Here is a 24631-nt window from a genome sequence, read left to right on the forward strand (position 1 = left end):
AGCTGCTAAGTGCTCCATGACGCTCAGCAAGTAATTGCTTAAGTTGTCTGCCTACCAATTGGTGCTGAGTAGGTAACATTAGTTTGCATTGTTGTCTTGCTTGTTTATTTATTTATGTACTTTATTTCCAGTTGGTTGATAATACTTTATGGGGTTGGCTCTACATGCAACCATTTGGGCATACAAGTAGTCACGTGATACACTATTTACACATAAGTGTTGGTTCAAAAGTATCTGTAGATATGCTGCTACTGTGGAGGAGGGTAAACAAGACAGTTGTCAGAGTTAATTGTAATAGATGATTCAATGTCACTAAGTGAAAGAAATTACCTTACACACAGGCTGAATCACACACTTTATCAAAGCAAGACATCTGGGATCAGAATGAAGGACATGGCAACCATAACCAAGTGACAAATACCGACCCAGTTTCTCCTCAGGGATCAATAAAGTATTCTGATTCACCCTAACGTGGAATAAATTACACCTGCTTTGGGTTTCAGAGTAAAAACCAAACCACAAGTGAACAAATGCAGTTATAAACAGTTTGAGTGGCTCTCTAAAATTGACGATAGGAAATTTCACAAGTGTACTCCACATGAACTTGATGAAACGATTTATGTTTCTGACATCTTGGCAGCAGTGGAAGGGGTCTTTTTTCACATGCAACACCCTTGCATGAACACAACCGTGTGCATCCACCCACACTCACATAGACATTCTCTCAAAAATCCATAGTGCAGGACAACTGGAGAGAAACTTAATATACTCCCGCATACTTTGAAAAAAAAAAAAAAAACATGCATCATGGGAAATGTACTATGCAGTTTCAAAGCTGGGATCCACATTAAGGGAGGGGTCCACTCTAAGACAAATATGAGGCCCCACTGACTAATGTGCTCACATGAGGGAGTGACCAGACATATTCTGCGTGTAACAGTTCCATCAGACATCCGCGCCAAAAGCCAGTCAGTTTTTAATTGATTCTTGTGTAATGACCTAAAGTCATTACAAAATTAGTTTAGTGTTAATAAACTGCAGGCTCTTAGCATGTGTTGTCTGCCTAATATGTGTGGTATGAGGCTGTATTTTATATATACATATATATATATATTAACTCTTTTTGAATATATAAAAATGAAAATCTGTTATAGAATCTTCTGAGGAGTCCTTTGCCCTATAGCATCTTTATAATTTCTAAAATTGCTAAATTAACCATTAAAATGAAGAGACTGCTCTGCCTCGTAAAAGCAACAAATGTGCTAATGAACGAATGATGAAAATTTGAAAGCTCAGATTTTGTATTTCGTCTCCATAGACACCTAAACAGCAAATAACAACGGAAACTTAAACTGATATTCCGTCTGTTTCCTGCACATTACTCTGTGCTGTCGTCTATTCCCAACATCTGCTGAGGGAAACAATCTGGAAGGCATTGTCTCTTTTTTTCCAGTGATGCAACCGTCCACAGCAGGCACATCACACCCTGTAGTAAACTCGAGATCACGCAGTTGATTGAATACTAATGATAATTTACTAAAGATGACTTAAGTACTCCAGACACATTACACAATAGCATGACATACTAGAAGTCTAATTTATCTGGCTGTTAGAAAGGTGTGATTTTAGCCTCTAATACTTAAACTGAAATGTTCCTTTAAGACTTACACACTTTGAAACAGGCAAATACATAATATTCTGCAGGTGATTTACATCAGCCCACATTGAAAAAGCCAAACTTTAGATAGAGTGAAGCATGCAGAGGAACGTGGAGTTTGAATGTGATATTGTTGGGTTAGGATGCCCCCTGCTGTGGCCTTAGGGGCAAACTGGGGGCAAAGTCAAACTGAATAGAAACAAATAAAAGGCAAACGATTTGTCTAATTTTAGAAATATGATTAATTTGGCCCAATCAAAGTTTTAATTGTGGGAGTCCACATTCTGTTTTTTCTCATACACATTATGTGAACTGTTATCTTAGCTGTAGTAATAAAACTGCTCGGTAAAGGGTTGAAGCGATCGTCCCCACTGCTAATTTGATGCTATTTGGATTTGTTAAAGTGTATTTGAGCACAGAGTATGAAACTGCCTGCAGGTCTCTTTAACCTCATTAGCAATCTTAACAAGCTTTACGCTCTGCCTGTTCACAGAAGCATGGTCTACAAGCAGTGGATGCCACGGTTTAAGGCTTATGCTGGCAGAGGTATCCCATACTGAATGCTGTGGCCTTGGCACTGGATCCAATTGGTCTACCCTTCATGTATATGTGCCACTGAAAATAGCCAATGGTAAGATTGAATGTAAATGACGGATAAACATAAAGAGTAAAAAAAAACTGGAGTACCATATATATTATGAGCATCCCTATCCAAAATGAAGCCATGGAATTACTAAATACTGTGTACACCATACATAAATCGTAACTGCAAATCATATAAGGACACAAATAGTTGTAATTAAGCTAGGAAATGAGAAAACCGCAATAAAAGATTTGATATGAAAAAAATGCACTCGAGTTAATGGAGTCAGGTGGAGGGTAAATAAAAGTATTGAAATTACTTTTATGTACACCCAAAGATACTTTATTTGGTTATTTTATGCTCCAGTAGCTAAACATAGGGTACATAATAGCTTGAGATGACACATTTCAAGTTACAGATGTTCAGTACACATTAGATTGTTTTATTCTGTTAGCGGTCCTATAGGTACCCCTGCTGTTCGCTGCTGGGTCACAAGCTCTGATCACATAGGATTCTTTCAGATGCCGTGAAAATGTGTTTTCCATCAGCCTCTCCTGTCAGTGATGGAGTCCTCCATTAACACAGTTTGTGCCAGTTAGAACAGTTTTGATTATTTTACACACAAGATTCCTGTAGGCTATTTGTGTGTTTGTCGTTGTTTGTATTGCTGTGTTGAAGTGGGCAGGTTTGAGTTGGAAAAAAGTGATGTCACATGTTTCTGTGCACCAATTACAGTCAAGCTAAATTTGACTCAAAGTGTGATGACAGCTATGTGTTTTTTTGCAATTGTTGCCAGCACTGCTAATCAGATTTGATCAAACTACACACATTCCTGATGAAGCAGATTAGCTGTGTTTTTGAGTGCTAAACTCTTAATAAATAATAACTACGGATGTTTTATTTCCCAAACTTTGAGCACTTGCTATTTAAAAATAATAAGAATGAAAATAGTCAATGTTATAGAGGCATAATTGGAAGAAACCACATTTTCAGGATCTTCAAGCTTGAAATTATAGTGCCTAATGGTTTCATTAATATTCATATAATTTATTCGATATGAATATTGTGTTTGATACTAATAGCTGTGTGATTCATGTAGCCTTAGGGCACATGCATATCCTCTAATTGAACTGACCTCATAATTTAAAAAAGAAAGCTTTTATTTTTCAGTTATTTTTATGTTTAATAATACATCGGCCTTTCATGCTCTATCTAGAAATACTTCATTGTATTATCAGGAAGTGGTAGGCAAGAGAGTGTATAAAATATTGGAAAACCATAGTTTTAAAAGTCCGACATCAGGGTGACTTTTCCGCGGTGTACTTCCGCATCAAGATGGTACTCTGTCAGCTCCTACTTTTCCGTTGATGGGACCAGAACAGGACCATAAAGAAATGAACTGCCCGGAACTAAATCCGGAAGTTCTTAGGAGTGACTGCTCTCGTTTCTGCCTTTTCTCTCTCCCGCTCTTCGCCTGTTTGTAAACATGCGTCAAAAACCACGTGACCCTATCGATGCCTTTCGGAGCCACGTCCAATCAAGAAACGGGGGTGTGTGCATGTGGGCGTGGCATGGTTGTGTTGCTGTGAAAATGTCGATGGACGAGGTTTTTCATCAGTGCAGGGGACCTCACTTGATTTGGAAGTAACTGGAAGGCTGACGGGAGGCTGTAGCAGCGGTGACGGAGTAGTAATAGTAAATGAGACCGGACGTGTTGCGAAAGAGGAGCTGTCGGTGAGTCTTCCCCTGCCAATAGAAACTGTTTATTTACATTAAGCGCCTGCTCCAGTGAATCAAATAGGCTTGAGGTAACGTTATCATCATATATGTCTATAGGGTACAGTGTGTCTATTGTGGCGGTAGGCTGTTTTAGCAACGTATAGCAGCGTGCTTCATCTTTGTTTTTCTTGTATAACCCTTATGTAATGTTGCACAGTGTGTTATTTGTTAAATGTTTTAATCGTAATAAACTTGTGAAAAGGTATTCTCTCATTCCAGACAAATAAGAATTACGCCCATGATTTGATTGTTACGATGGAGTGCGCAGTTCCCAGCGTTGTTTCTAACGTTACCCGGAAATAAGCGATGTATTTGCACTCAGCTGTTTCCTTATCAAAACGTGTCTGTGCGGATTCGTGGCTCTTTGTCATCTTCGGAGCCAGCGAGAGGCAGAGGGACAGGGTGGGATGGAGAGGTGTGCTGGATGCTTGCTGCAGGAGGATGTTGCGCACTTCAATTTACCTCAGGAGTGAGTGGTCTGTGCATCCATGCGGTACTGCGTAATGACTTAATTCATGTGGTAGATGTTGTTATTGACTATGTCTGTATAGATTTTTGTGTATTAGTAGCAGTTTATAATTGAATATAATTGATCCAGCTTGTGAGATCCCTTAGTTTGACAATTAAAAGTAGCAGGATACTACGTTTAATTTAAAAGTTACAGAGGAGGAGAAGATACTTTAAACTAATGTACAATAAAAAAAATCATTCATATGGAAACTGTATATTTGTGCAACTTTTCAGGAGATTGATATTATAGGGTACGGACTTTGAATTTTGTTACTGTTGTAACAGTGTGTCATGCTGTGTGTAGTAACATTTTCAGCTTAGCATACTGTATTTAAATTGTAACATGTGTAAAGAATGTAAAATCAGTCACCACTTGCGTCAATAGCCTTTCATAGGCCTAAAGTTAAAATTATGTAAGATTGTTTTTCTCATTGTTCATTTGCAGAAATCGGTTCCCCTCAACGAGCTTATCTTTAAATACATGTTATTGATTCTTTCTAGGCTCATTTTTGTTTGTTTGTAAGCTTATAGTGCATGCGCCTGCTGTGCCAGTGCCTTGACTCAGCTTCATCCATCCAGAGGTTTCTATGTCATACGCACTTTTTATTCCTGATGTAAACAAACCTCTAAAAGCAATACTCTTATTAGACACTGGATGGCGTATTTCTGCAGGGTTACAGCTTGTGCTGAGCATGAAGTTCTCATTAACAGTGTTCTCAGAATGAGTCGGATATGGTATTGGGAAGTACTGATGCAATGAACAGTGAGGGTAAAACAGCAGTTTGCACATCTGAATGAGAGCCTCTGAATGCGTGCTTTTATTCATTTCGTGCCTCATAACTTTGTAGAAAGGTAAAACAACCAGCAACGTCTAGGACGAATGGCACAACAGCGCAGCAGCTCACTGTTTATATCAATTACAGTCAAAACTTTTAGCTGGGTAACAGACGGCCAGCTGCGTATTTGTATTATTTAAGTGCTGGGTGTGACCAGTGTTCAGCAAATCTATGCATACATACAATTTGAATTAAAGAGATTTACAGTTGCATAGCATCAAAGAAACTGCTGAGGTGAGGAACACTTGAACTCTCTGTGTTGTATGTTTGACATAATTCCTGGGATTTTCTCAGGACCTGCAGAGGATAAAGCTGTCCGAGACCTCTTTTTCATCACACTGACGTCCCCAGAGAGAGCCTGCTTGCGTTCTTCTGAGTGGTAACTGCAAACCAGGTAATAACTGAAAACAATTACCCTGTTTAATTTTGAATAAAACAGTTAAACTGCAAAAAACTTTTTTTTTTTTTGCCTAAATGTATGTGTGGTTGCATTTAGGAGCTATGCCCATTGTTCCCAATTCAGGCAAAAACAATATCAATGGAGCTGACTGGGCACCTTTCCAAGGGAGGGATTAAGGTTTAGGAAGTGGAACAGGCATGGCTGATAGATGACATGGCTAAAATTAACACACTGCCCACTGGATGAGGGGCATAAATAGCAGACAGGAAGGACCAGCAATTAGATGTATTCTAGAAGCCGAAGTGTTTCTCTGTGAGCATAAACACAAACCACTGTCACTTTTAAACCTCCCATATTCATTAGAGAACAACAGGCTGCAAGAACTCCCAAGTTATCAGCAGTGCTGGAATATCTAATCTTTGGGTATGGATCATAGAACCTCCTCAGCCATATGACAGCATTTAATATAAGAGGCGCATCAGGTATTCAGAGCACAGTAATTAGTACTAGTAAAAAAGTAGCAGGAAATGTGGTACCAAGCACTGTCAAGGACTCAACTTGCAGTCCTATTTCGCAGTGTTATTGTAGTTATCTTGCATTGGATGCACATATAGACTGAGGACGTCTTTATCCTAAAAGAGGAGATAGACCTCAATGCTCCGATCAATACCCTCAGCATCTCCCAGTCTGCTCAGAGCAAACATGCTTTGATCCCTCAGATCCCTTACATTTCCCATACAGCTCGAGGGTGAAAGCTGATTCTATTACCGAGGCGCTCCTTTCTCAGTCCTGTAAGGTGAAGCTGTGGGCTCCATATCCTCCGGCTCCAGTGGGGAATTAGGACATCACGAACTACGAGTGCTTTAGGGAAGAAAATTTACAGCCGCGCGAAATGCCAGATGAAGATCCAGACTTGTAACTGGAGGATAATGGGAAATTGAAGACATCAGAATAGAGGGATGGTTTGTGTTTTAATAGCTCAACCAAGCCTTTGAAATATCTGATATGAAACTACAAGGTTTAGGCGGCCGGTGAGACCGCACTGCAGCATAGAAAATATTCTCCAAACGTAGTTGACTGTTGCTCCAACACTTCAGTTTTAGCTAACAATTGTGATGTTTGGAATAAAATTTGTCCCCTGTCTTCCAAGTTTTTAAAAATTCTGAATTATTTCTGAAAGGACTTGTTGAATGCGCACATTGTCATCTATCTCTATAATAAATAGGTGTGGTGGTGAGCTGACAGGCGCTTTGTTTACCTTTTGTTAACTGAGACAATGCTTTTAATTCAGCTTAGCATATAAACAGGCCTTTATTCTTCAGAAATGCAGACAGACCTAATAGGCGCAGCCTTGTTGAGAACGGACAAGCTAATAAAAGAGACAGAACCAAGCTTGTTCCTCTTATCGCCCTGCCGGATACTGTTTGCAGTGTTGTAGCTGAAGCTGCGCTAACACAAACAGGCTAATTTGGCGTATTCTACCATAACAGAATCAGACATTATCTTTCATTGGCCCGACATTTCCCCCAGACTTGTTATGGATGTTCATAGTGAGAATTATTTCATAGACTGTTCATCTTGATTTGAACATTGCACTTAATACAATCCGAGTACAGTTTGGTTCCTTTGTTGTTCTTATGTCACGCCACAGCCCAATTAAAGAGCTGCATAACAAGGAGCTTGAGTTAGAGGAATTATCCCTGAGTGATTGATGGATACTGTAGCATTCACAAGGCCAGCCACTAGCGTCTTGTTTAATGGAGTGTTCCACATGACTGGTATTCATGTTAAAAATCAAATGAGATAACTTCAATGATTGTTGATTTTTAGAGCATGATCTTTCATCTTTTGCGCTCTAAAAAGTGTTTTTCTCCTTCTATCTTCCCGCAGCTCTGTAGTCTGATTTACATGACAAACGAAGAATCATCTGATCAAGGTATGTGAACTATCAGGTAAAACTGCAAAGACCCAAATTCTTAAAATAAACTGCCAATGTTTGACTGAACCAAAACAGACTATTTATAAGACAGAGACACGGTCGTTTTAAAGGAACAGCTCCAGCTCCTGCTTTACATTTAATACAATACTCTTAATTAACCTCACATTATCATGTGTCAGTTTGCAATATATTTTTGTTTTAATCTTGTAATTTTAATGATTTATGCTTACTTTAACTGGATAACAATATTATTTTGCATGTAAACACTGGCTAAAATAGTGCTCTGTGTTTCCCCTAGGGCAGAGCTGTGTTAGGAAGCATCTAGAGCTGAAAGAGGAAGTGCATGCGGTAGGCCTATTCATGGTTATTGATTGTCATAGCGTGGCTGCGATGGTCAGTCATCGCACGCTGTATCCTTATTTTTTTTCGACATTTGCCCCACACTGGAGGTAAAAAGTAGTAACATTGAATAAGGAGCACCGAGTACATTACGTCAGAAATCACTATAGTAACCAACATATGGGTGTTACAAAAGAATCGCATAACAAGATAAACCAGAGCACCGTGTAAATATTCCCTTTGGTGCAGATTCAGTGATAAGTGGAATCCCTTATTAGAGTGTATTTAAAAAGCCAAAAGACCATCTGAGTGCTTATGCAACTGATACGTAAGCTGGTGATGTGCCTTTAAAACCAGTGGGTTGTCAGGTGATCGAGGAGACTCAGTCAGCTCAGCCTCAGAGACAGAGGAGCCAGAGTGCGTCTCTCGCCGAGAGCAGAGAGGAGAGCGCCAGAGAAGAGGGCAGCGGAGAGGGAGAGAGACCCAATTATAAGGGGACATGGGGGGGAAATGGGGACACAGCAACGTCACTGAGTGGGGGACAGGGAGCCGCGGTGGTAGGGTCCCTTTAACTGCAGTCTGCTCATGCTCACTTCCCTTGTGTGGCAGCTAGCAAGTGTGTTTGTGGCTCAGCTTGTTCAAGAAGTTGCGTTGTAAAGCCACAACAGTGGTATAAAAGCACAGAGAATTAAGTGCTGCGTCACACTCGGGCAGAGGAATAGCGTGATCATGCGCGCATGTGCACGGCTGTGCGTGTGCGTGCGTGCGTTCGGGTCTGCTCTGTTTCTGTGTATATGTGTCAGCTCGAAGTAGCAGTCTAATAGCAGTTTATGCTGTTGCAACCAGATGAAAATAAAGAGTGCGTGTGTCTGAGAGGCAAGCAGAAACGGAGAGAGAGGGAGATACAGAGAGGGAGGGAGAGAGAGCAAGTCAGTGAGAGAGAAAGAGAGAGAGAGAGATTTTGGATTAGTTGCTACGTCACTTTTTCATGTCAGGAGAAACAGAAGCTGAGATAACAAGCCCAGAGTCATCGAGTTTTCCACCTGAAGTCGACACAATGGTTTCGGACAACCTCGGCTTTCTCCTCCTCTTCCTCTTCCTCCTTGGTAGTTTTGATCTGCTTTGCCTGTCGCTACTGTGTGGTGTGGTGTGGTGTGTGTGTCTGTCTGTGTCTGTGTGCGGCGTAGTTCCTACGAGCTGATATCGGGAGTTTCAACATGGATGCTGAAGATGTGACACAGTTTCTCTTGGTCTTGTTTTGATAGCGTGGCAAGGTGTGTGTGTGTGTCGGGGCGGCCAGAGGTGCGACAAAGGGGTTAACAAAGGAATATTCTGGAAGGTTGTTAATATCACAGCGAAGCTCAGTCAGGAATGTTTTGCCGAGAATTATCGAGGTGTTCGAACATCGCTTTCTTTGCCACCATCACCTTAAGCAACGCGGATGATTACATTTGTGCAAATAAGGGGTGAAGACGGTCACGCGTGGCGCAGTCGGACCTTTTTTGACACCGTATCATATGTTTAATACACCATTATGTGGGAGTGTCTACAGATGCAGCCAGGTGGACATGACAGCAGCCTTCAAAGATTACAGGATAAGTTCGCTGTTGAATTCAGCCAAGACGGGGATCATTTTTCTGTCGCTACATACGTACATATATGTGTCTGCGTTCCAACTGCTGGCCTACTTGTTGTGGTTAACTCTTGATGGAGTTGAAGGAAAGACTGAGGATGGAGAGCGAGAGAGAGAGACATATATGAAAGCATAGGCTGGTTGGGATGCGGCTGTGTGTTGCCCTCGGACAACAGATCAGCCTGGTATCTGTGGCTGGTGGCACTTTTCTCATGTGATTTGTTTTCACCCTCCAGGGCCACTGGGATTTGGCAGTACCCTTCCCAAGACACATTTGTTTCTGCGTAGTTAGGAGAGACAGAGATGGTGACGCATTCGTTTCTGGGCTGGACTTCTCCTCAACCGGCACACAGCTTGTATCTCTCCCTCTCCCCGTCTATCTGTTTATCTCTCTGTCCGCCTCTCTCTTGGAGAAAGGGAACATCAGAAGGGGCTAAATGTCATGGCTCGGGATCAGAGAGAGGGACGAGGAGGAGAGGGGGAGATAGAGAAACAGAGAACTTGTTTACCTTGCTCTCTTGGTGACTCTGCTTTGGCTTCTCTCCAGTTCACATGCACTGGACTTCCTAAAGCTGCTGCATCACTGGCCACCGCGCCAAAGCTGGGTTCTCATTGGATGGGAGGAGCTCCCCTGGCTCCACAAGCTGCACAGTAGCGCTCTATTGGCTTAGTGCATGCAAGTAGCTGGAGAACAGCATCTGATTGGTTAAGAAGCACTGTTCTCTTATACAAAGGTTTTGCAGTTGCGGAAACCCCTTTCCGTGGATACCTGAGTACCACGTGTGTTTACGTGGGTTGAGCTGTTAATCTATCGTTAATTGGTTAAAAAAAAAGTGAAGTGGGGATTTTTGTAAACGTGGTCACATGTGTGAGTTCAGAAAGCATGAAAGTGATCAATCAGTTACGTTTTTACAGGGAACGTCACTGCCAGTGTTTCGTTTGTGAAGTGATTATCATGCGTTTATAGTTTGGCCGATGTTGACATTTTTATCCACAGCCTCAGGCCTTGTTCGTTTTACAGGTACCGCCGTTCGTTTCCGGAAAACAGCTATGAAGTGTGTGCTAATGCATCTGAGGCATTAGTTAGTTGCGTTAAGTTTCCAAACAAGTGTTAAGTTCCAGATGAATTTCCTTGAAAGAACAGCTAAAATCTTACTGACTGGAACCGGCAGCAAAAGAGAGCTGCTCAGCATCTTCTGCGTGGTGTGCGCGCCTGACACACTCTGCGACGACAAGGGGGTGTCAACCACAGGAAGGATTTAAATCCCTGGACAAGAGAGGTCTCCTCGTGCTCCTGGCTGGAAGTCCTCGTTTGTGAGATGATGCAAGAGCGTGTGTGGCTGCCCGTGGTCTGCATTGCAGCTCCTGCTTCTACAGTCAGCGTCTTTCTCTCTCATTCTCTCTCGCTCGCTCTCTATAAATGTGCTGATGGTATAATACTGTATATACTATCGCTGCCTGTTTGGTTTTCCTTTGTAAAGGTGATTGTAAAGAAGTGCTCTCCCACTCACCTCACCACTATGGGGCTTATTCCTTATGAATGAGCTAACCCTACAGTTAGTCTACCAGTAGACTACACATCAACTCAGGGCATAGTTGTGACACACAGAGACAGAAATACGCTAATCCATCTTACCTGCAGACAGTTGATTCACGATGCTTTTATTTTTTTTACCAATAAGTTGTATTTTAACTCAGTAGTATCTTGTAAAGTACAGCTGAAGCTAACAAAGTGCTTATCGTGCGTGTTTCGCCTCAGTTTACTCACTCAGCGATACTCTTATAAGGACCACTGTGAAAATATTCACCTCTGTGGGTCTCCCCAGGGTGCTTCACAGTTCCTTCCTGATCCTGTCGTTGACCGTTCTCTGAAGGCCTCCTGTCCCTTTAAATCTTTTATAAGCATTACACAACAGGTCCAGTGGCACACAAGCAACAAACAACCCGAAAAAGAAAACTGACAGGGTTGGGTTGAGCCAGCCAGGCGAAGGAACCAGACACCTACGGACAGACAGGCCCTCTGATCAGAGTCGTCACTGTGGCTACAGTGCAAACACACACACATGCATAGCTTATACCCTCACACACAAACAGCCCCGACAGAAAAAAAAAAAAAAAAAACTGGCTTAGCCTGGCCCATCTGAAGCCTGATAAGGGCTTGTAAGGGCTGTGGGGATTACTGTGAAAATCAAAGTAAATTACATCTGATGTTTTGAGGCTGGGGTTAGCCTCCCCTGATTTGGCTTTCATCAGTTTCACGACAAGTAGTATTTACGGGAGTTGTCATTGTAAATATGAAGAAATGAAGGCAGACTGTGTGTGGGTGTGTGTTCTGGAGGGACAGGGAGGTTTGAGCCAAGGCAATGAATTGCCAGTAGTCCTTTCACCTGCATGCAAAGAGTAAAAACAGCAGGAGGAAGATGGAAATGGTCGGGTGGCTTTGTATTTTGTTGAAGCACTTAGCAACAAGTTAGTGAACTGGCCACTACCTGTCCTTGCCCCACCCTCCCAGAGTGTTGTAGCTGCGTGTCTGCGTCATGGCTCTCATTGCCAGCGATTGACTGCCACTTCCTTGCTTTTTTTTTTCCTCCTCTCCTGTAGTGGCTGAAGAGCAACGCAACGGGCCATCATCCTCGCGATTTTACCGAGCAGCCGAGAGGAGAGGGCTGATCGAGGTCCGCGTGCACGGAGCTGCAGGTGAGCCTGAGCGTGGAAGACGTGCAGTGCCAGTGTTTTGTGTGTCTGTTCTTGTTTGGCCCCTCACACATCCGCGAAGCTTGGATCAAGTATCAGATCAGTCTAGTGGGCGTGTTAGAGAGAAATAGATTGAGAGAGAGAGAGAGGGAGAGAGGTGTTCTGGTGCTTTCTCAGTGGTTTTCCATTACATCTCTATCTCTATCTGTCACACAGTCTCTCTTCATCTGCTCGCCTCCTCTTCGCTTTCTGGCCTGAAATGAGGCAGTGAATCAAACTTCTCTCTGGGCACGAGCGTGAGGCTAAACCATCCAAAAGTGCATGACATCGGACAGTCTCCAAGGTGCTGTCAGGCCTCCCTTGAACATCATCCTGCTCCGGTCAAAAACAAGGTCGACTCAGACAACATTTAAAGCTTACTGTACCTATTACTAATTCATCGACATGCATCAGCGTAATGGAGCCTAACCAGGCACTGTTTAAACAATTAATCGTTCCATTTGCAAATGGCAAGGCCTCCAGATGAAGATTTAATACAACAGTGCCTCTAACAGCTGTTATCTCCTCAGTGTCCTCTCACAGATTGCATTTAAGTCAACTTTCCCAACTGAAGGAAGAAACCAGTCTGAGTCTATTATGATTAAATGTCATGCATATTTGTGTCATATCATTGTGGGTGTTTGGCCGATGCATAATTCATATCTGCAAACAGAACATGCATTGGATAATTTCTACATTTCGTGCAATAACTTAACAGTACAGTCAACTTTTCCACAATAGATGTCTTTGTGGATGCTTGTGAGGGCCGCTCCTATCCTTTTAAGATGTCGGCCGATGAGTGATGAAAAGAGAAGTATATATATATATTTCCCCATATATATATATATGGGGAAATATATATAATAAATATATAAATTCTAATTCTGTCAACGTGTCGCAGACTTCTAAGCCTTAGCTGTCTCTCAGGCTGCTGCCTTATCAGTCTCTGCTTCACATCTACAGCATGTTGCTTGGGCAGTGTATTAATTACAGAGCGTGCAGATATCAAGCTGCGTGTGTGTCTGCTGCAGCATCTGAACCTCTAATGTTCTCTCACATATCCCTCAGCTTCGTTCAGTCTCACTGAAATGATCCCTGGTCGTACCACATCTGTTATACTCTTGTTTCAAACTAGCAGCTCATTTCACTGTTTCCCCCTATTTTCTGCTGTTACTAATGTTGTTCTCCATTGTAGATGCGGTGGGTTTTTTCGGCACAGAGGGATACCTTCTGTGAGAAGTGCCCCCCTTGGAAGCTGGTTTCAGATGGTGGCTTAGAGTATTGTCATCTATCTAGCACCATTTGAAATCAGTGTTCTTGGGGTGGGAAGTGTATTTCACTGGCCTGCAACAGGCAGCTGTGAAGTGCCAGAAGAGATGTCCAGTAGTAAAGGTGAAGCACAGAGACAGCCTCACCTGGAATGTGTCACTCCCTGAAGCACTACTCGGTGGGCTACCAACCACCAGCCTACAGTGATGTGTTGACAGCTCAAGCTCTTTGTCCTCAATCCAAGGTTGACCGATTTCTTTTGGTGTTCTGAGTCTGCTTTTGTTTCTAGCACCATTTGAAATCGGTTACAGTGAAGGACAGATCTCGTCTTACCTTGCGGAGGATGTTGCAGCTAAGCTGTGCTCTTTATTTTACTGACTGTGGACTGACTGTAGCAACATTCTGTCACATTACTCTTACAGTGGCAGCTCGCCTCATCTCTCCATCGAACCTGGACGTCTCGCTGATAGCGAGTGGAGGAAGTTGTATCCAGACCTTTAATTAAGTAAAATCAACAGTTCCACAATGTAGAACTACTCTATACACTGTGAGTATAAATCCTGCTTTTTATTTTTTTATTAGCAAAATGTAGTTTTATGTATGAAACTTTAATCTGCAAGATGATGTAACAGCCCCTTTGAAATGTAATGATTTAAGTATAAAGAAGCATTCAATTAAAATTGCACTTGTGTAAATGTACTTGTGAAATCCCACCAGTGAATGTTTGTCTGCCAATTTCATCAAGGGAATGTTTGAACAGTTTCCTACTCAGTGTCACAGCCACAAGGTGGCACTGTAACAGAACATGTCAGAGGATCTTCTTCATTGGTACCTGTACCCACAGGTTGGTGTTTCAAGTAGACTGTTTCAGTCAAGTTATTTTTTGTAAAATGCTTTATTTCTCATAACTCATATGTGGGATGTGATTTTGTTGGAAAAACAAAACTGGTAAAATATAATCACAAGTTTAGTTTTTAGCATGTATTGGTCCTAAAGTGATTTTTTTCTATTGCTCCATATTAAATGTAAAGTGACAGCAGATTACCTCTGGATTCCCTGAATGAAGGGTTCAATATCTTCTCCTTAAACCCCCTCCTCACTCGATTGAACATGAATACACAGAATATATGGAATAGCTAAATACATACAAGTCTATCTTGACATTTTCATTAACTCTTCAAGCTCCATTGCATGTCGCCCGAGTCAAACAAGATTTAACCATGAGAAGCAAGGCTGGTGTGCAAGTACATGGTGAACACACTGGTGAGTCTACATTGTCTCTTGTTTTATTCCATCAATTCGTTACAAAAAGTAGCGCCAATATGAGAGCAGTTTTCCGCCTGCCTCAAAACAGTACAACAAATTTTACAGAGATGTTTTGAAACAAATTTTAGTTCAATAAATAAACAGGCTGGCAAGTGCAAAAATGTTCAGAGATCACAGTTCATACATCTTAATGTAACAACCGACACCATATCTGTGTCCGAATGCTCAAAGCATTCCTTCTCTTCTTCTTACATTAAAAGTGACGCTCTGGAAGAGATGTCTACAAAAAAAATACGATTTGGAGGCTAAAAAAGGAAATTAACTTAATTTGGTGAAAAAAACAGGGCACAAATAACAATGTGCCAACACTGACCGTGGCAAATTATTTAACAAAAACATGAAGTTTGGCCCATGATTAAGCCTCCATTAACAAACGCTAACAACTGGGTTAAGAGTTATGCAATTCACAGGCAAACACACAAGTCACACACAACAAGCCAAGTGTTTTGGCTTGTGCATTAAGGCATATGGAACATGCCTTATGCTCAGGCACTATACTAGGGACTGTTGCACAGACCCCACTGTTGTTATCTCTAGAATGGTGGAAGTTGAATCTACAAGACTGGAGTACTGGAGCCAGCTGTATTTAAGGTGAACCATGCAAACATCTATTACTGATTTTCTTGTTTTAAGCCATCTGTGTCACTGAGCTATATTGGCCAAGCTGAACTGTGCTCTGAGCTATAGTGCAAGTTTAAAATGAGCGAGCCTCTCTGACTGATGAACTCTCATTCCTTCAAAATTTAAAAGATAGAAGAACAGCTGATGTTGTAAAGGGAAGGCTTCCCAAACATCAGTTGAAAAAGTAGTGATGAGTGGTCTATTGAAGATGGAAATTAATTGTCAACTAATCAGAGGAGCTAATTAACATATAAGCGAAGGACTGAGCTCAAGTCGGCGTGGCATTCAGCAGCATACGTTTCAGGGGATCTCATAAGCCTGTGCCATCCACATGCATATGGGACGGAACGAGTACATTCAAAGGCAACTCCAGTGACATTCCTCTTCTCAACAAGTCATTTTTACATCCAGCAATGTTGGATTAACAGGACTGCGCCGCTTACTACAGGAAAAAGAGCAAAGAAAAGTAACAGAAATTAGACATTTTTAGACAAACTCAAAAACCCGTGCAGCCCTGTGAAAGAGGAGAAAAGTAACTGTAAAGGGTTATAAGGCAGTTGTCCAGCAGGTTGGGAGGCCAGGAGAACATGCAAGAGAAACATTGTGAACATTAATAATACATCATGCAAATACAGTCTGAAATGAAAGCTTGTGCTCCTTGTCGCATTTTATTCTTGCTCAGCACATCATTATCTGTTCACTTTGCGTACATGAGTGCAAGTGCGCAGGGTGGCCCAGCGTCTTACCGAGAGTGCTACTTCCTCTTCGGGTTTTGCAGCCTCATTGTCAGGACTGCCTCTCCCAGGGCTGTAAGCCAATAGTGACTCGTCAACATTACTACTAGGAGGAGCAAGGAGGATTTCAAGAAGGCCAGAAAAACACCCTATTCACCCAAAAGACTGCACACAACCCGTCCAGACAGAACACCTCACACGCCCACGCCCACACACACCTGGCCTGGATGCTGCTATTCATCTGTCTCTCACAGCCGAAATATTTAAATTTGTGTGGGTGTGAACTTCGAGATGCAAAATACTACCTGTTCATTTCTAAGAGCAGAAATCAACAGGTCGCCACAGCATCACCGAGGACACAGAACGTTGTTCTTGCAGGTGGCCTGGTGTTCCAACATTTTAACGGATTCTTTGGTTGAGGGTTTTTGTTATTTTTGACACTCTCCCAAACAGCGAGTTTAAAACTACACACAAACCACTCTGACACAACAGGAACCAAACGGTGCTTCCTGAGAAACGTTTCCAGAAATGTGACATACCAGCAACCACTCCTTTCCATTTCACAGAGATCAAATTAGCCAATGTATACATCAAATGAACAAGAAAAGCAATTTCAAGCAGAAACTATAGGATTGCACTGAACAGTGTCTGGGTTGACTCTAAAATCATTTCAAAGACATTATGTGCCTCCTGTGAACCCAAGATTTAAAAAAAAAAAAAATCAATGATTATAATTACAATAACAACAATAATAATGTTGCCAGCTCCTCTCATCCTCTAGACCCTACCCTGGGGGTATGTGTGGCACATACGCTGATGCAAATGAAACACGTGATTTCACAGCTATTCTATTACTAGCGTCTGTGCTTCCTCTTTGGTCACGTCAATTCATTGATATTCGTGGTAACAGAATGTGAGACAATAAACGCAACAGAGTACTGACAAAAAAAACCCTGCATCTGTGATCATTCACACCTAAACATGCTTTATCATCTATGGTGCGTTTTGTTGACCTTCACATTTGAACGTGCGTGTCAACACAAAACCCCCGTGAGGCACTTGGGGCAGCTTTGTGCTGCGTGACCTACAGCTCTGTGTAGGTGAGGGCTTCTTACAACAGCCCTTTAAGACAACGCTGACACTGTGACAGAGAAAAACAATCAAAAAGCCTAAAGCACACAATTACAACATGCAACACTTGACAGAAAGAAAGCTTGGACAGATTGAACATACTGACCGAATACACAACACTGAGACACAGAGAAAAGGTCGGAGGAGCCATGACGAGGATCAAGGACTGCTAGCGCCATTAAATGTTAAAGCCATATCAAGGGTTAGTCTGCATAGTTGAATAAAACAACCTTTTACCATAGTTTTTTCTTGATGTATGCCGGGACTCCAAAGTAAATGCATCCACAGCAAGTCAGGAGGAGAACACTGACTACTTTGATGAGAAAAATGGGAAAAAAAAATGGAGATATTTGAAGCTGATGTAATTAATGTTTAAAAAAAAAAAAAAAAGATGAGTGGCCATGAGACCAACAAATGTGGTGTCATGTAAATGTCTGACACCATCCTGATATGAAAGGTTACCCTGATAAATACCAAGAACTTTCCTATTAGGAAATTATTGCAGCAAAACTGTTGCTGTTGGTTAGAATAGCAATCATTACTATTAAGTCTTACATGAATGGAAATCATGTGCAAAACACAAACCACAGTAAAGTGAGGAAGTGACAGATGCAGCCATTGCCACATAAATATGTTCAAATGGTTGAATGTGTCACTTTGTTCCCATTTCCCAAACAAGAACATGATGCCCTCACAAGACCTCTATAGTCTGCTGTGATATAGTCATTCTGAGGCCAAGCATGATGTTATTCGCGTCAAAATTATCTCTGTGCATTCTTCATCTAATGTTCAAGGATGAAGTTGAAACTTACCAGCCACGGAAACAGCGATAGTCACAACATATTGGTTTCCTTTACTGCCTGTAAAAAAAAAAAAACAAAAGGGCAGAGACTTGTGTCAAAGAGTGGCTTGGATTACATGACAAAGATATAACAAGAGATTATTTCAGAAGTAGCTGATGAAGAGATGTACAAAACATTAAAAGTCAAATCCATCTTTGGTGTATTAGATAGACATTACCCAGGGCTGAGCAATGTTTTGAAGAGTTTATCATGGGGGGGGGATTTAACTGCATACTTGCGTTACTAGCGTGTTACACTGCGAGTTGCAGTTTTGCGCAAGGTCAAAATCAGAAGCATGGCCTCGTCTGAAAGGTATGCTCAAATATGGAAGTAAAATTTCTGATGATGGTGCTATAAGAAGCCGAAATGCGCTGGAATGCACCGAAAAGCACGCATCCAACTGTGAGAAACATTAAATGCACAGCAGTGTGGTGGAAATGATTCAATCCATGAGTCACAGACTGCCGCTTCAAACCTTCTCCTTCATATCCAAGACAATCAACTGTGTGAAATTTGTCAAACAGATGATGGGTGGTGGAAAACACGTTGTTTAAAATTTTCCAAGTAAATCATTAAAAGCTAGCTAGCCCAATCCCAATGTTACATACAGTTTAGGATTTTTTTATTTTACGTTTTTCACTTTCCTCAGGGCCAAGGCCCTTCAGGGATCAACCGCCTGGTATGAACGTCTTCCGGGCTCTTGCCTTACAAAATGGACAAGAGGTAACTGGCACATAATCAATTTACCCTTTTTGTCCAAACAGCATCGTGCACAAATGTTATCTTCTTTTTTTTTTTTTTTTTTTTTTTTTTGCAGTTGCTCCTTCCATGTTGGTTTAACAGGTTTTTTGGGGTTTTTTTTTTACACTTCCTGGCTTTCCTGTTAACGCTCTGTTTCACTTCACAACCCTACGAACTGTGGGTGTTCATTCAGGCAAGGAGGCTCAGAAGAGTGTGCAAAAAGATCTCATACGGTCTGTGTGAAAACCCTCATGCACTTGATTAAAAAAATAAATGAATTAATAAATAAACACGTAAGCTAATAGCTAAGATATGACACAGCAGCAGGTAATCTGAAAGTTATGCCCAAATATTGTGGCAATGTTTCTACTGATGGTACTATGGTAGAAACCTAAATGCACACAAGAAACTGTGGTTTTTCAAACAGTGGTGCTAGAGCAACTTCCTGATTTTCAAACCTTTATTTAACTGCATGGCAAAAAGGAAAAAAACTATGCAAATTTAATCCAAAAAGGGAAACCACAGGAAGCTAAGTATATAGAAAGTGCTGTGATCAGCTAATGACATGTAGGAATGTGATGAATCTGGATTAGTACACTATCATGTTTGAGCATGTTCAAACATAACAGGCTGACTTTGATTTACAGAGCTAAATCGAGTAGGAGTTTTCATTTGACTTACATGTCGGAAGTTCAGGTGACCACTGACCATCTTCACACGTCAGCTGAGGCTCCCCTTTCATAGTAAACCCAGATCTGCACTCGTATGTCACTGTAGCCTTGTGTTTGTGAGGGTGTTGAGAACCTCTAATCCAGAATGCATTTGCAATAATAGGATCTTCACAATGAGCACCTGCAGGTAAAAAAGAAAAAAAAAAGTATTTTAATGGAAATTAATACAATTGTGGATGTATTGATATTGCTCAGTCCTGTTACAGACAGATTTCTTGGTAAGGGAAAGGCAAGGTGGACAAAATCCTCCATCAAGATTAAGGTAATTTTGTACCATGCTATATATCATGGTAGAGTACAGGGCTGAGTAATTAGCATGTATATGTTTGCACAAAGCACTGGTGCTACAGAGGTTGCAAGTTTTGTAGCACAGGCCAAAACATTTTAGCGCGAATATAAAATGTCTGTGAACGTCTCTAAAAACGGCCACAAGTAGCGACAGACATGTAACTGGCAAAGGAGCTTGATGTTGCATACAGGGCACCATCCAAACCGTAACAAGACATGTTTTCTCATAAGCATTTTCTGTATTTGCCCACAGCTGTTAGTTTCAGGGACACAAGGCCTCTTGTTATAGAAACAAGCAGTACAAAGCTCAGTAAATATATATCAACATACGCACAATAGTATTGATGTTAAATTCACATTGACAGCATGCATCTGGAAAGTGCTTTTGGTTTCTTAAGAGTGATTTACACAAACAAACATGGCAACCGGTGAAACAACGAAAAATGAGAATCCACAGATGTAAGTCAGAGGCCACAGCATCAATCTGTGGGCTGCCATCAATTCAACTTCTTTTTTTCTCCCTTGTGGGCTAGATTGAGGTTTTAGCTTTGGTTTCTCATGTCATCTGGCTCAACTCGCTCAGATTCAGTATCAAACAGTAAAAAAAAAAAAAAAGGCAGACTTTTGTTCTGCTTTTGGATGTTCCAAAAAAAGAAATGCCAAAACCAAGCAAAAAGGGAATAACATTTCACACGTGCAAGGTTATCAGTCAATGTTTTACGGTTACAAACGTGTTAAATTTGATATATGACAGTAAGTTAGCTATTTAGTGATTTACCTGTTGTTTTCTTTGTGGTGGTGGTGGTGGTGGTGGTAGTAGCTTTAGTTGTGGGCGGCATTGCTGTAAAATATAAAAAGGAGCCATCAGAACAGTGTTACTGACATCAGGGATGTGCTACGATCACTGCAGAAACTAGTTCAAAGGCATTCTCCACGCACACACACCCACAAAGTATTGTAAACAGAGGAGTAATGATCTGTACTACTACAGGAACTCCCACATCTTGTCAGAAATGTTCAGTTTCTATTACCAATGAAGACTTGCATGCTAATGCTCACGCTCCCTGACTTTACCAATGAACAAATAGAATAAAATAAAATTACACAGCAGCATGATCTTCTCTGAGAGGCATGGTAAGGTATGAAGGTTAAGACTCACAGACTCTGACTGCTATTAACCTTCTCCTTTATATTTTAAAGGCAATATTTATATAATCTATACAAAAGTTGTACTTTAGAAGACTTTCCACAGTTGAAATGTCAGGATAAATACAAAGTAAAGTTCTACTTTTCATTTAGTCATTTCATAACATCCCTCCACTCAGAATTTTTAGAGATTACTCTGAGATTACTTTGGGAAGATGCTGAGAGGGATCATTTAAAAGAAACAAAAATAAAAAAAATAAAAAAACTTACTGATACATGTTGGAGGATCAGGCCTAAATGCTTCCTCGTTTGAACATGATATTATTTTTAATCCACTCATTTCACTTCCATATTTTATTGTTTAGTATATTTTATTGCCTTAGTATATTTTCATTCTGGTATATTTTTAATTGCTTTTACGAATATTTTTATTGCATGTTGGTTTATTTTATTTTATTGTAGTTATCTTAATTTTATTCTTTCTAATCTTCTTATCTTTCTTACTATCTGTTCCTAACATGGGGGTTGCAATGAAAATTTCATTGACATGCGCAATGACAATAAAGACTCTTATATTCTAGAATATTCTTTCTTGAATAAGAGTAACTGCACAACATCTTTAAAAACATAGATTTTGTTTTGTCTGGACTGAAAGTCCCATCCGCTACTGTAGGTGGCAGAGTTTTGATTAACGAGTAGAGAGACGTTATTGACAAGAAGGTACCAAATCAGATCATTTTAAAGCGTTTAAACTGGTTGTGGTTTGTCATTTGATCATATGGTGGAAACATTTCTTTTTTTTTTTTAAATTGAACCACTTAGCAAAAGAAAAAGAAACAATTCCAGTCAAGATAACTAAGTATATAGAACGTTATGTGATTAAGATAATCTCATGTAAACATGTTATGATGAACTGGATTAGTAGAAAATCATGTTTTGATCATGTTCAAGATGAGTAGATTACATTAATGACTTACGTTCACATTTTGGAAGTCCAGGTGACCACTGGCTGTTTATTTCACATATCTGTGTAGACTCCCCTTTCATAATATATCCAGATCTGCAACGGAATATCACTGTAGCCTTGTATCCATAAGGGGGTCGAGAACCATCAACCCAGTCACCATCTTCAACATGAGGATCTTCACACTGAACCGCTGCAAGCAAAGAAAATGGAAAATGGAAATGAATTCAAATTAGCCTTTTCTTGAGTGCGTGAGGGCATCGGTCACAGCTGAGATTAAATTAGGAAAAAGCAGAGAAAGACTGGAAAGAATTGAAAACACTTACTGAGGCATGTCGGAGGATCAGGCTGAAATGTTCCATCATCTGAACACGATACTGATTTTGATCCACTGAGTGTCAGATCTTTTTGACAGCTGTATTGTACAACTTCTCTGTACCCATAGACTTCTTTGTTTGGACTGAAAGTACCATCTGCAATGGCAGGTGGCACATTACAAGTCACCTCTGCAAAATAAAAATGACATCTATTAGAATGGAAACAGACAGAGCTTTCATTAAGTCATGTGCCTTGTATTAACACAGAGATTACCAACCTTCACATACAGGCAACCTGCCCAGCCACCCTTTGTCTCCACAAAGGATTTTTTTCGGCTCTTGTTGACCAACAAATCTGTAACTAATTATGGAATTAAAAAAAAAAAGAGGTTTGAAATCGGACAACAAATTTCAAGCCGAATCTGTGTCCACCCAGCGTTATCTGTTTATTACTAACCCAGTGTTGCAAGTGATCACAATTTTAGCACCAAACTCAGTCCCCTCAGAGTAATCAATATGTCCATTTTCCACTTCTTCAAAGGGGCCACAGTTCTTCCCTGTGAAGAATAAAACTCATCATGATGAAATTCCTCCCTTGAAAATTACTGGTTATCAGACTTGGAGCTCTCGTTATGCATCATTATCGTTACGCACAAATCACTGAACAGACTGGTCTCTAGGCATTATTGGTCACTCATATAAAAAGAGCACTTATATCTTGGTAAGGTGTTATTACTAGAGGACTCCAAATCAGAGAATAGAGAATAAAAAATACTAATATTTACTCTCGCATTTCAGCCTCACAGCACTCCAACTGCCAGCAGTACAAGTAATGACTGCAGACCCTCCTGCAGACACGTGGCCAACATCACAGGCAAAAGTAACCTGGGTTCCATCTGGGAATTCTTGTAAAAGAAGGTCTTTGTCCTTCAAATTCATGTTGGGTCCTCCGACAGGTTGGAGACAGTCTTGAAATACAATGAAATGTAAAGAGAAAGATGAACACCAGAAGTGAGGGCAAACACCAGCTGGATTAAAATCACACCTGTCACAAGCTTATGCTCACCTTGAGCAGTAATGACAGGGCCAAGACAGGCCAGTAGTAGGAAGTAGGCGACGTCCATGACAGGATCTGAAAAGTCTAACGGAAGTCAATGGGCTACCTGGCAAAGACAATCCCAAATGCAGGTAAGACAATCAGTGTTAACCTGATCAACATGGCTGATGCTCGCGATGATTCATTCAAGCAGGGAACAAGTTAAATTAGTCACGCAATTTACCAGTAACAGCTACTATAACGTTACGACTTCAATTTAGGCTAAAATACCCGATACAATAAATAGAGAAGTATTTTGTCTCAAATATATGAATACTGGTCACTGGTTTATCTTTGTAAATAACTGCCGTCAGCCTAGTCCTTTAAACAGGACGCCAAACTCCATTCATAGTCTGTCAATGTTTGATAGCTAACGTGACACTGCTAACGCAGCTCACGTTACAGAGCTACTTAACAACATGTCTGTGGCGACAGTTTAGGCCGGCAAGTTCGGCATACGTTTAAAACGGGGAAATACGAAGTCCCCCCAAAAAACAGCTGTAAAATTTCAGCCCTTAGAACGAGTAGCTAACGTAAGGTCACGCATGTTTCCTCCTCCATCTTTCTTCATCAAAACACTGTGGACGGTAACCCGTTACAGCAAAACGAACGGTATAAACCCAAATCTCTTTACTTAAAAAAACATCTATGCCGAAATTACCGGTAGATTCGTTCAACGGTGTGCAAGCGGGTTTTTGGATCTTCTCGTTTCAAATCTATTATTAAAATCATAAAAACGCAACACGCCCTGTCAAGCGCGGCTGGGTTAGCTAACTATCAGTTAGCTAGCGTAACACAAACAAACGCGACCATCGTTGTAGACACGTTACTGCGTTATTGACGTTCTGCTTTCGCTTAACGGGGGCTCTAATGGCGCAGTTTGCTAAAGCCTCGGATCAGTTTCTAACTTACCCAACTAAATGCGAAGAGTCGTTGTGGCGGCCGCCGCCTCTACTGTGGTTAAACTGAGCTCTGTCTTGACGGCCTCGGCGTCTTGTCGGCAAAGGCGTGGCCCT

At 41.1% G+C, this 24631-nt stretch overlaps 1 protein-coding gene and 1 long non-coding RNA gene across 5 annotated transcripts; one reads left to right on the top strand and one right to left on the bottom strand.

Moving 5' to 3' along the window:
- Positions 1–3868: 3868 nt before the first annotated feature.
- LOC121612391 lies at positions 3869–18387 on the top strand. Its single transcript, XR_006007141.1, has 5 exons — positions 3869–3974; positions 5660–5759; positions 7656–7701; positions 12278–12373; positions 14101–18387. It is a non-coding gene; the product is annotated as an uncharacterized LOC121612391 (long non-coding RNA).
- LOC121612389 (complement receptor type 1-like) lies at positions 14943–24629 on the bottom strand. 4 transcript variants are annotated; one of them, XM_041945252.1, is made up of 13 exons: positions 24528–24629; positions 23586–23651; positions 23305–23487; positions 22977–23076; positions 22798–22880; positions 22529–22708; positions 22216–22395; positions 20871–20933; positions 19755–19925; positions 18303–18350; positions 17728–17803; positions 16372–16432; positions 14943–16067 (listed from the first exon to the last, which is right to left on the bottom strand). In XM_041945252.1, the coding sequence occupies exons 2-13, from the start codon at positions 23641–23643 to the stop codon at positions 16065–16067; spliced, it is 1206 nt and encodes a 401-aa protein (XP_041801186.1). In that variant the 5' UTR covers positions 23644–23651; positions 24528–24629; the 3' UTR covers positions 14943–16064. The 4 variants fall into 4 exon arrangements, with proteins under 4 accessions (XP_041801186.1, XP_041801185.1, XP_041801187.1 ...); XM_041945251.1 differs by having other exon boundaries at positions 23586–23682; positions 24528–24628; XM_041945253.1 differs by lacking the exon at positions 16372–16432 and having other exon boundaries at positions 23586–23682; positions 24528–24628.
- Between the last annotated feature and the right edge of the window lie 2 nt (positions 24630–24631).

Source organism: Chelmon rostratus, chromosome 10 (genome assembly GCF_017976325.1).
Source record: "Chelmon rostratus isolate fCheRos1 chromosome 10, fCheRos1.pri, whole genome shotgun sequence".
In the NCBI taxonomy this organism is placed as follows: domain Eukaryota; kingdom Metazoa; phylum Chordata; class Actinopteri; order Chaetodontiformes; family Chaetodontidae; genus Chelmon; species Chelmon rostratus.

Excerpts from the sequence above, each read along its gene's own strand:
- LOC121612389 (XM_041945252.1), bottom strand. The coding sequence starts at position 23,643 with ATGGACGTCGCCTACTTCCTACTACTGGCCTGTCTTGGCCCTGTCATT. Across the intron at positions 22,396-22,528 it reads TGATCCTCCGACATGCCTCA|CGGTTCAGTGTGAAGATCCT; the intron begins GTAAGTGTTTTC and ends CTTTGCTTGCAG. Across the intron at positions 16,433-17,727 it reads TACATCAAGAAAAAACTATG|CCCTGGGAGAGGCAGTCCTG; the intron begins GTAAAAGGTTGT and ends ATTGGCTTACAG.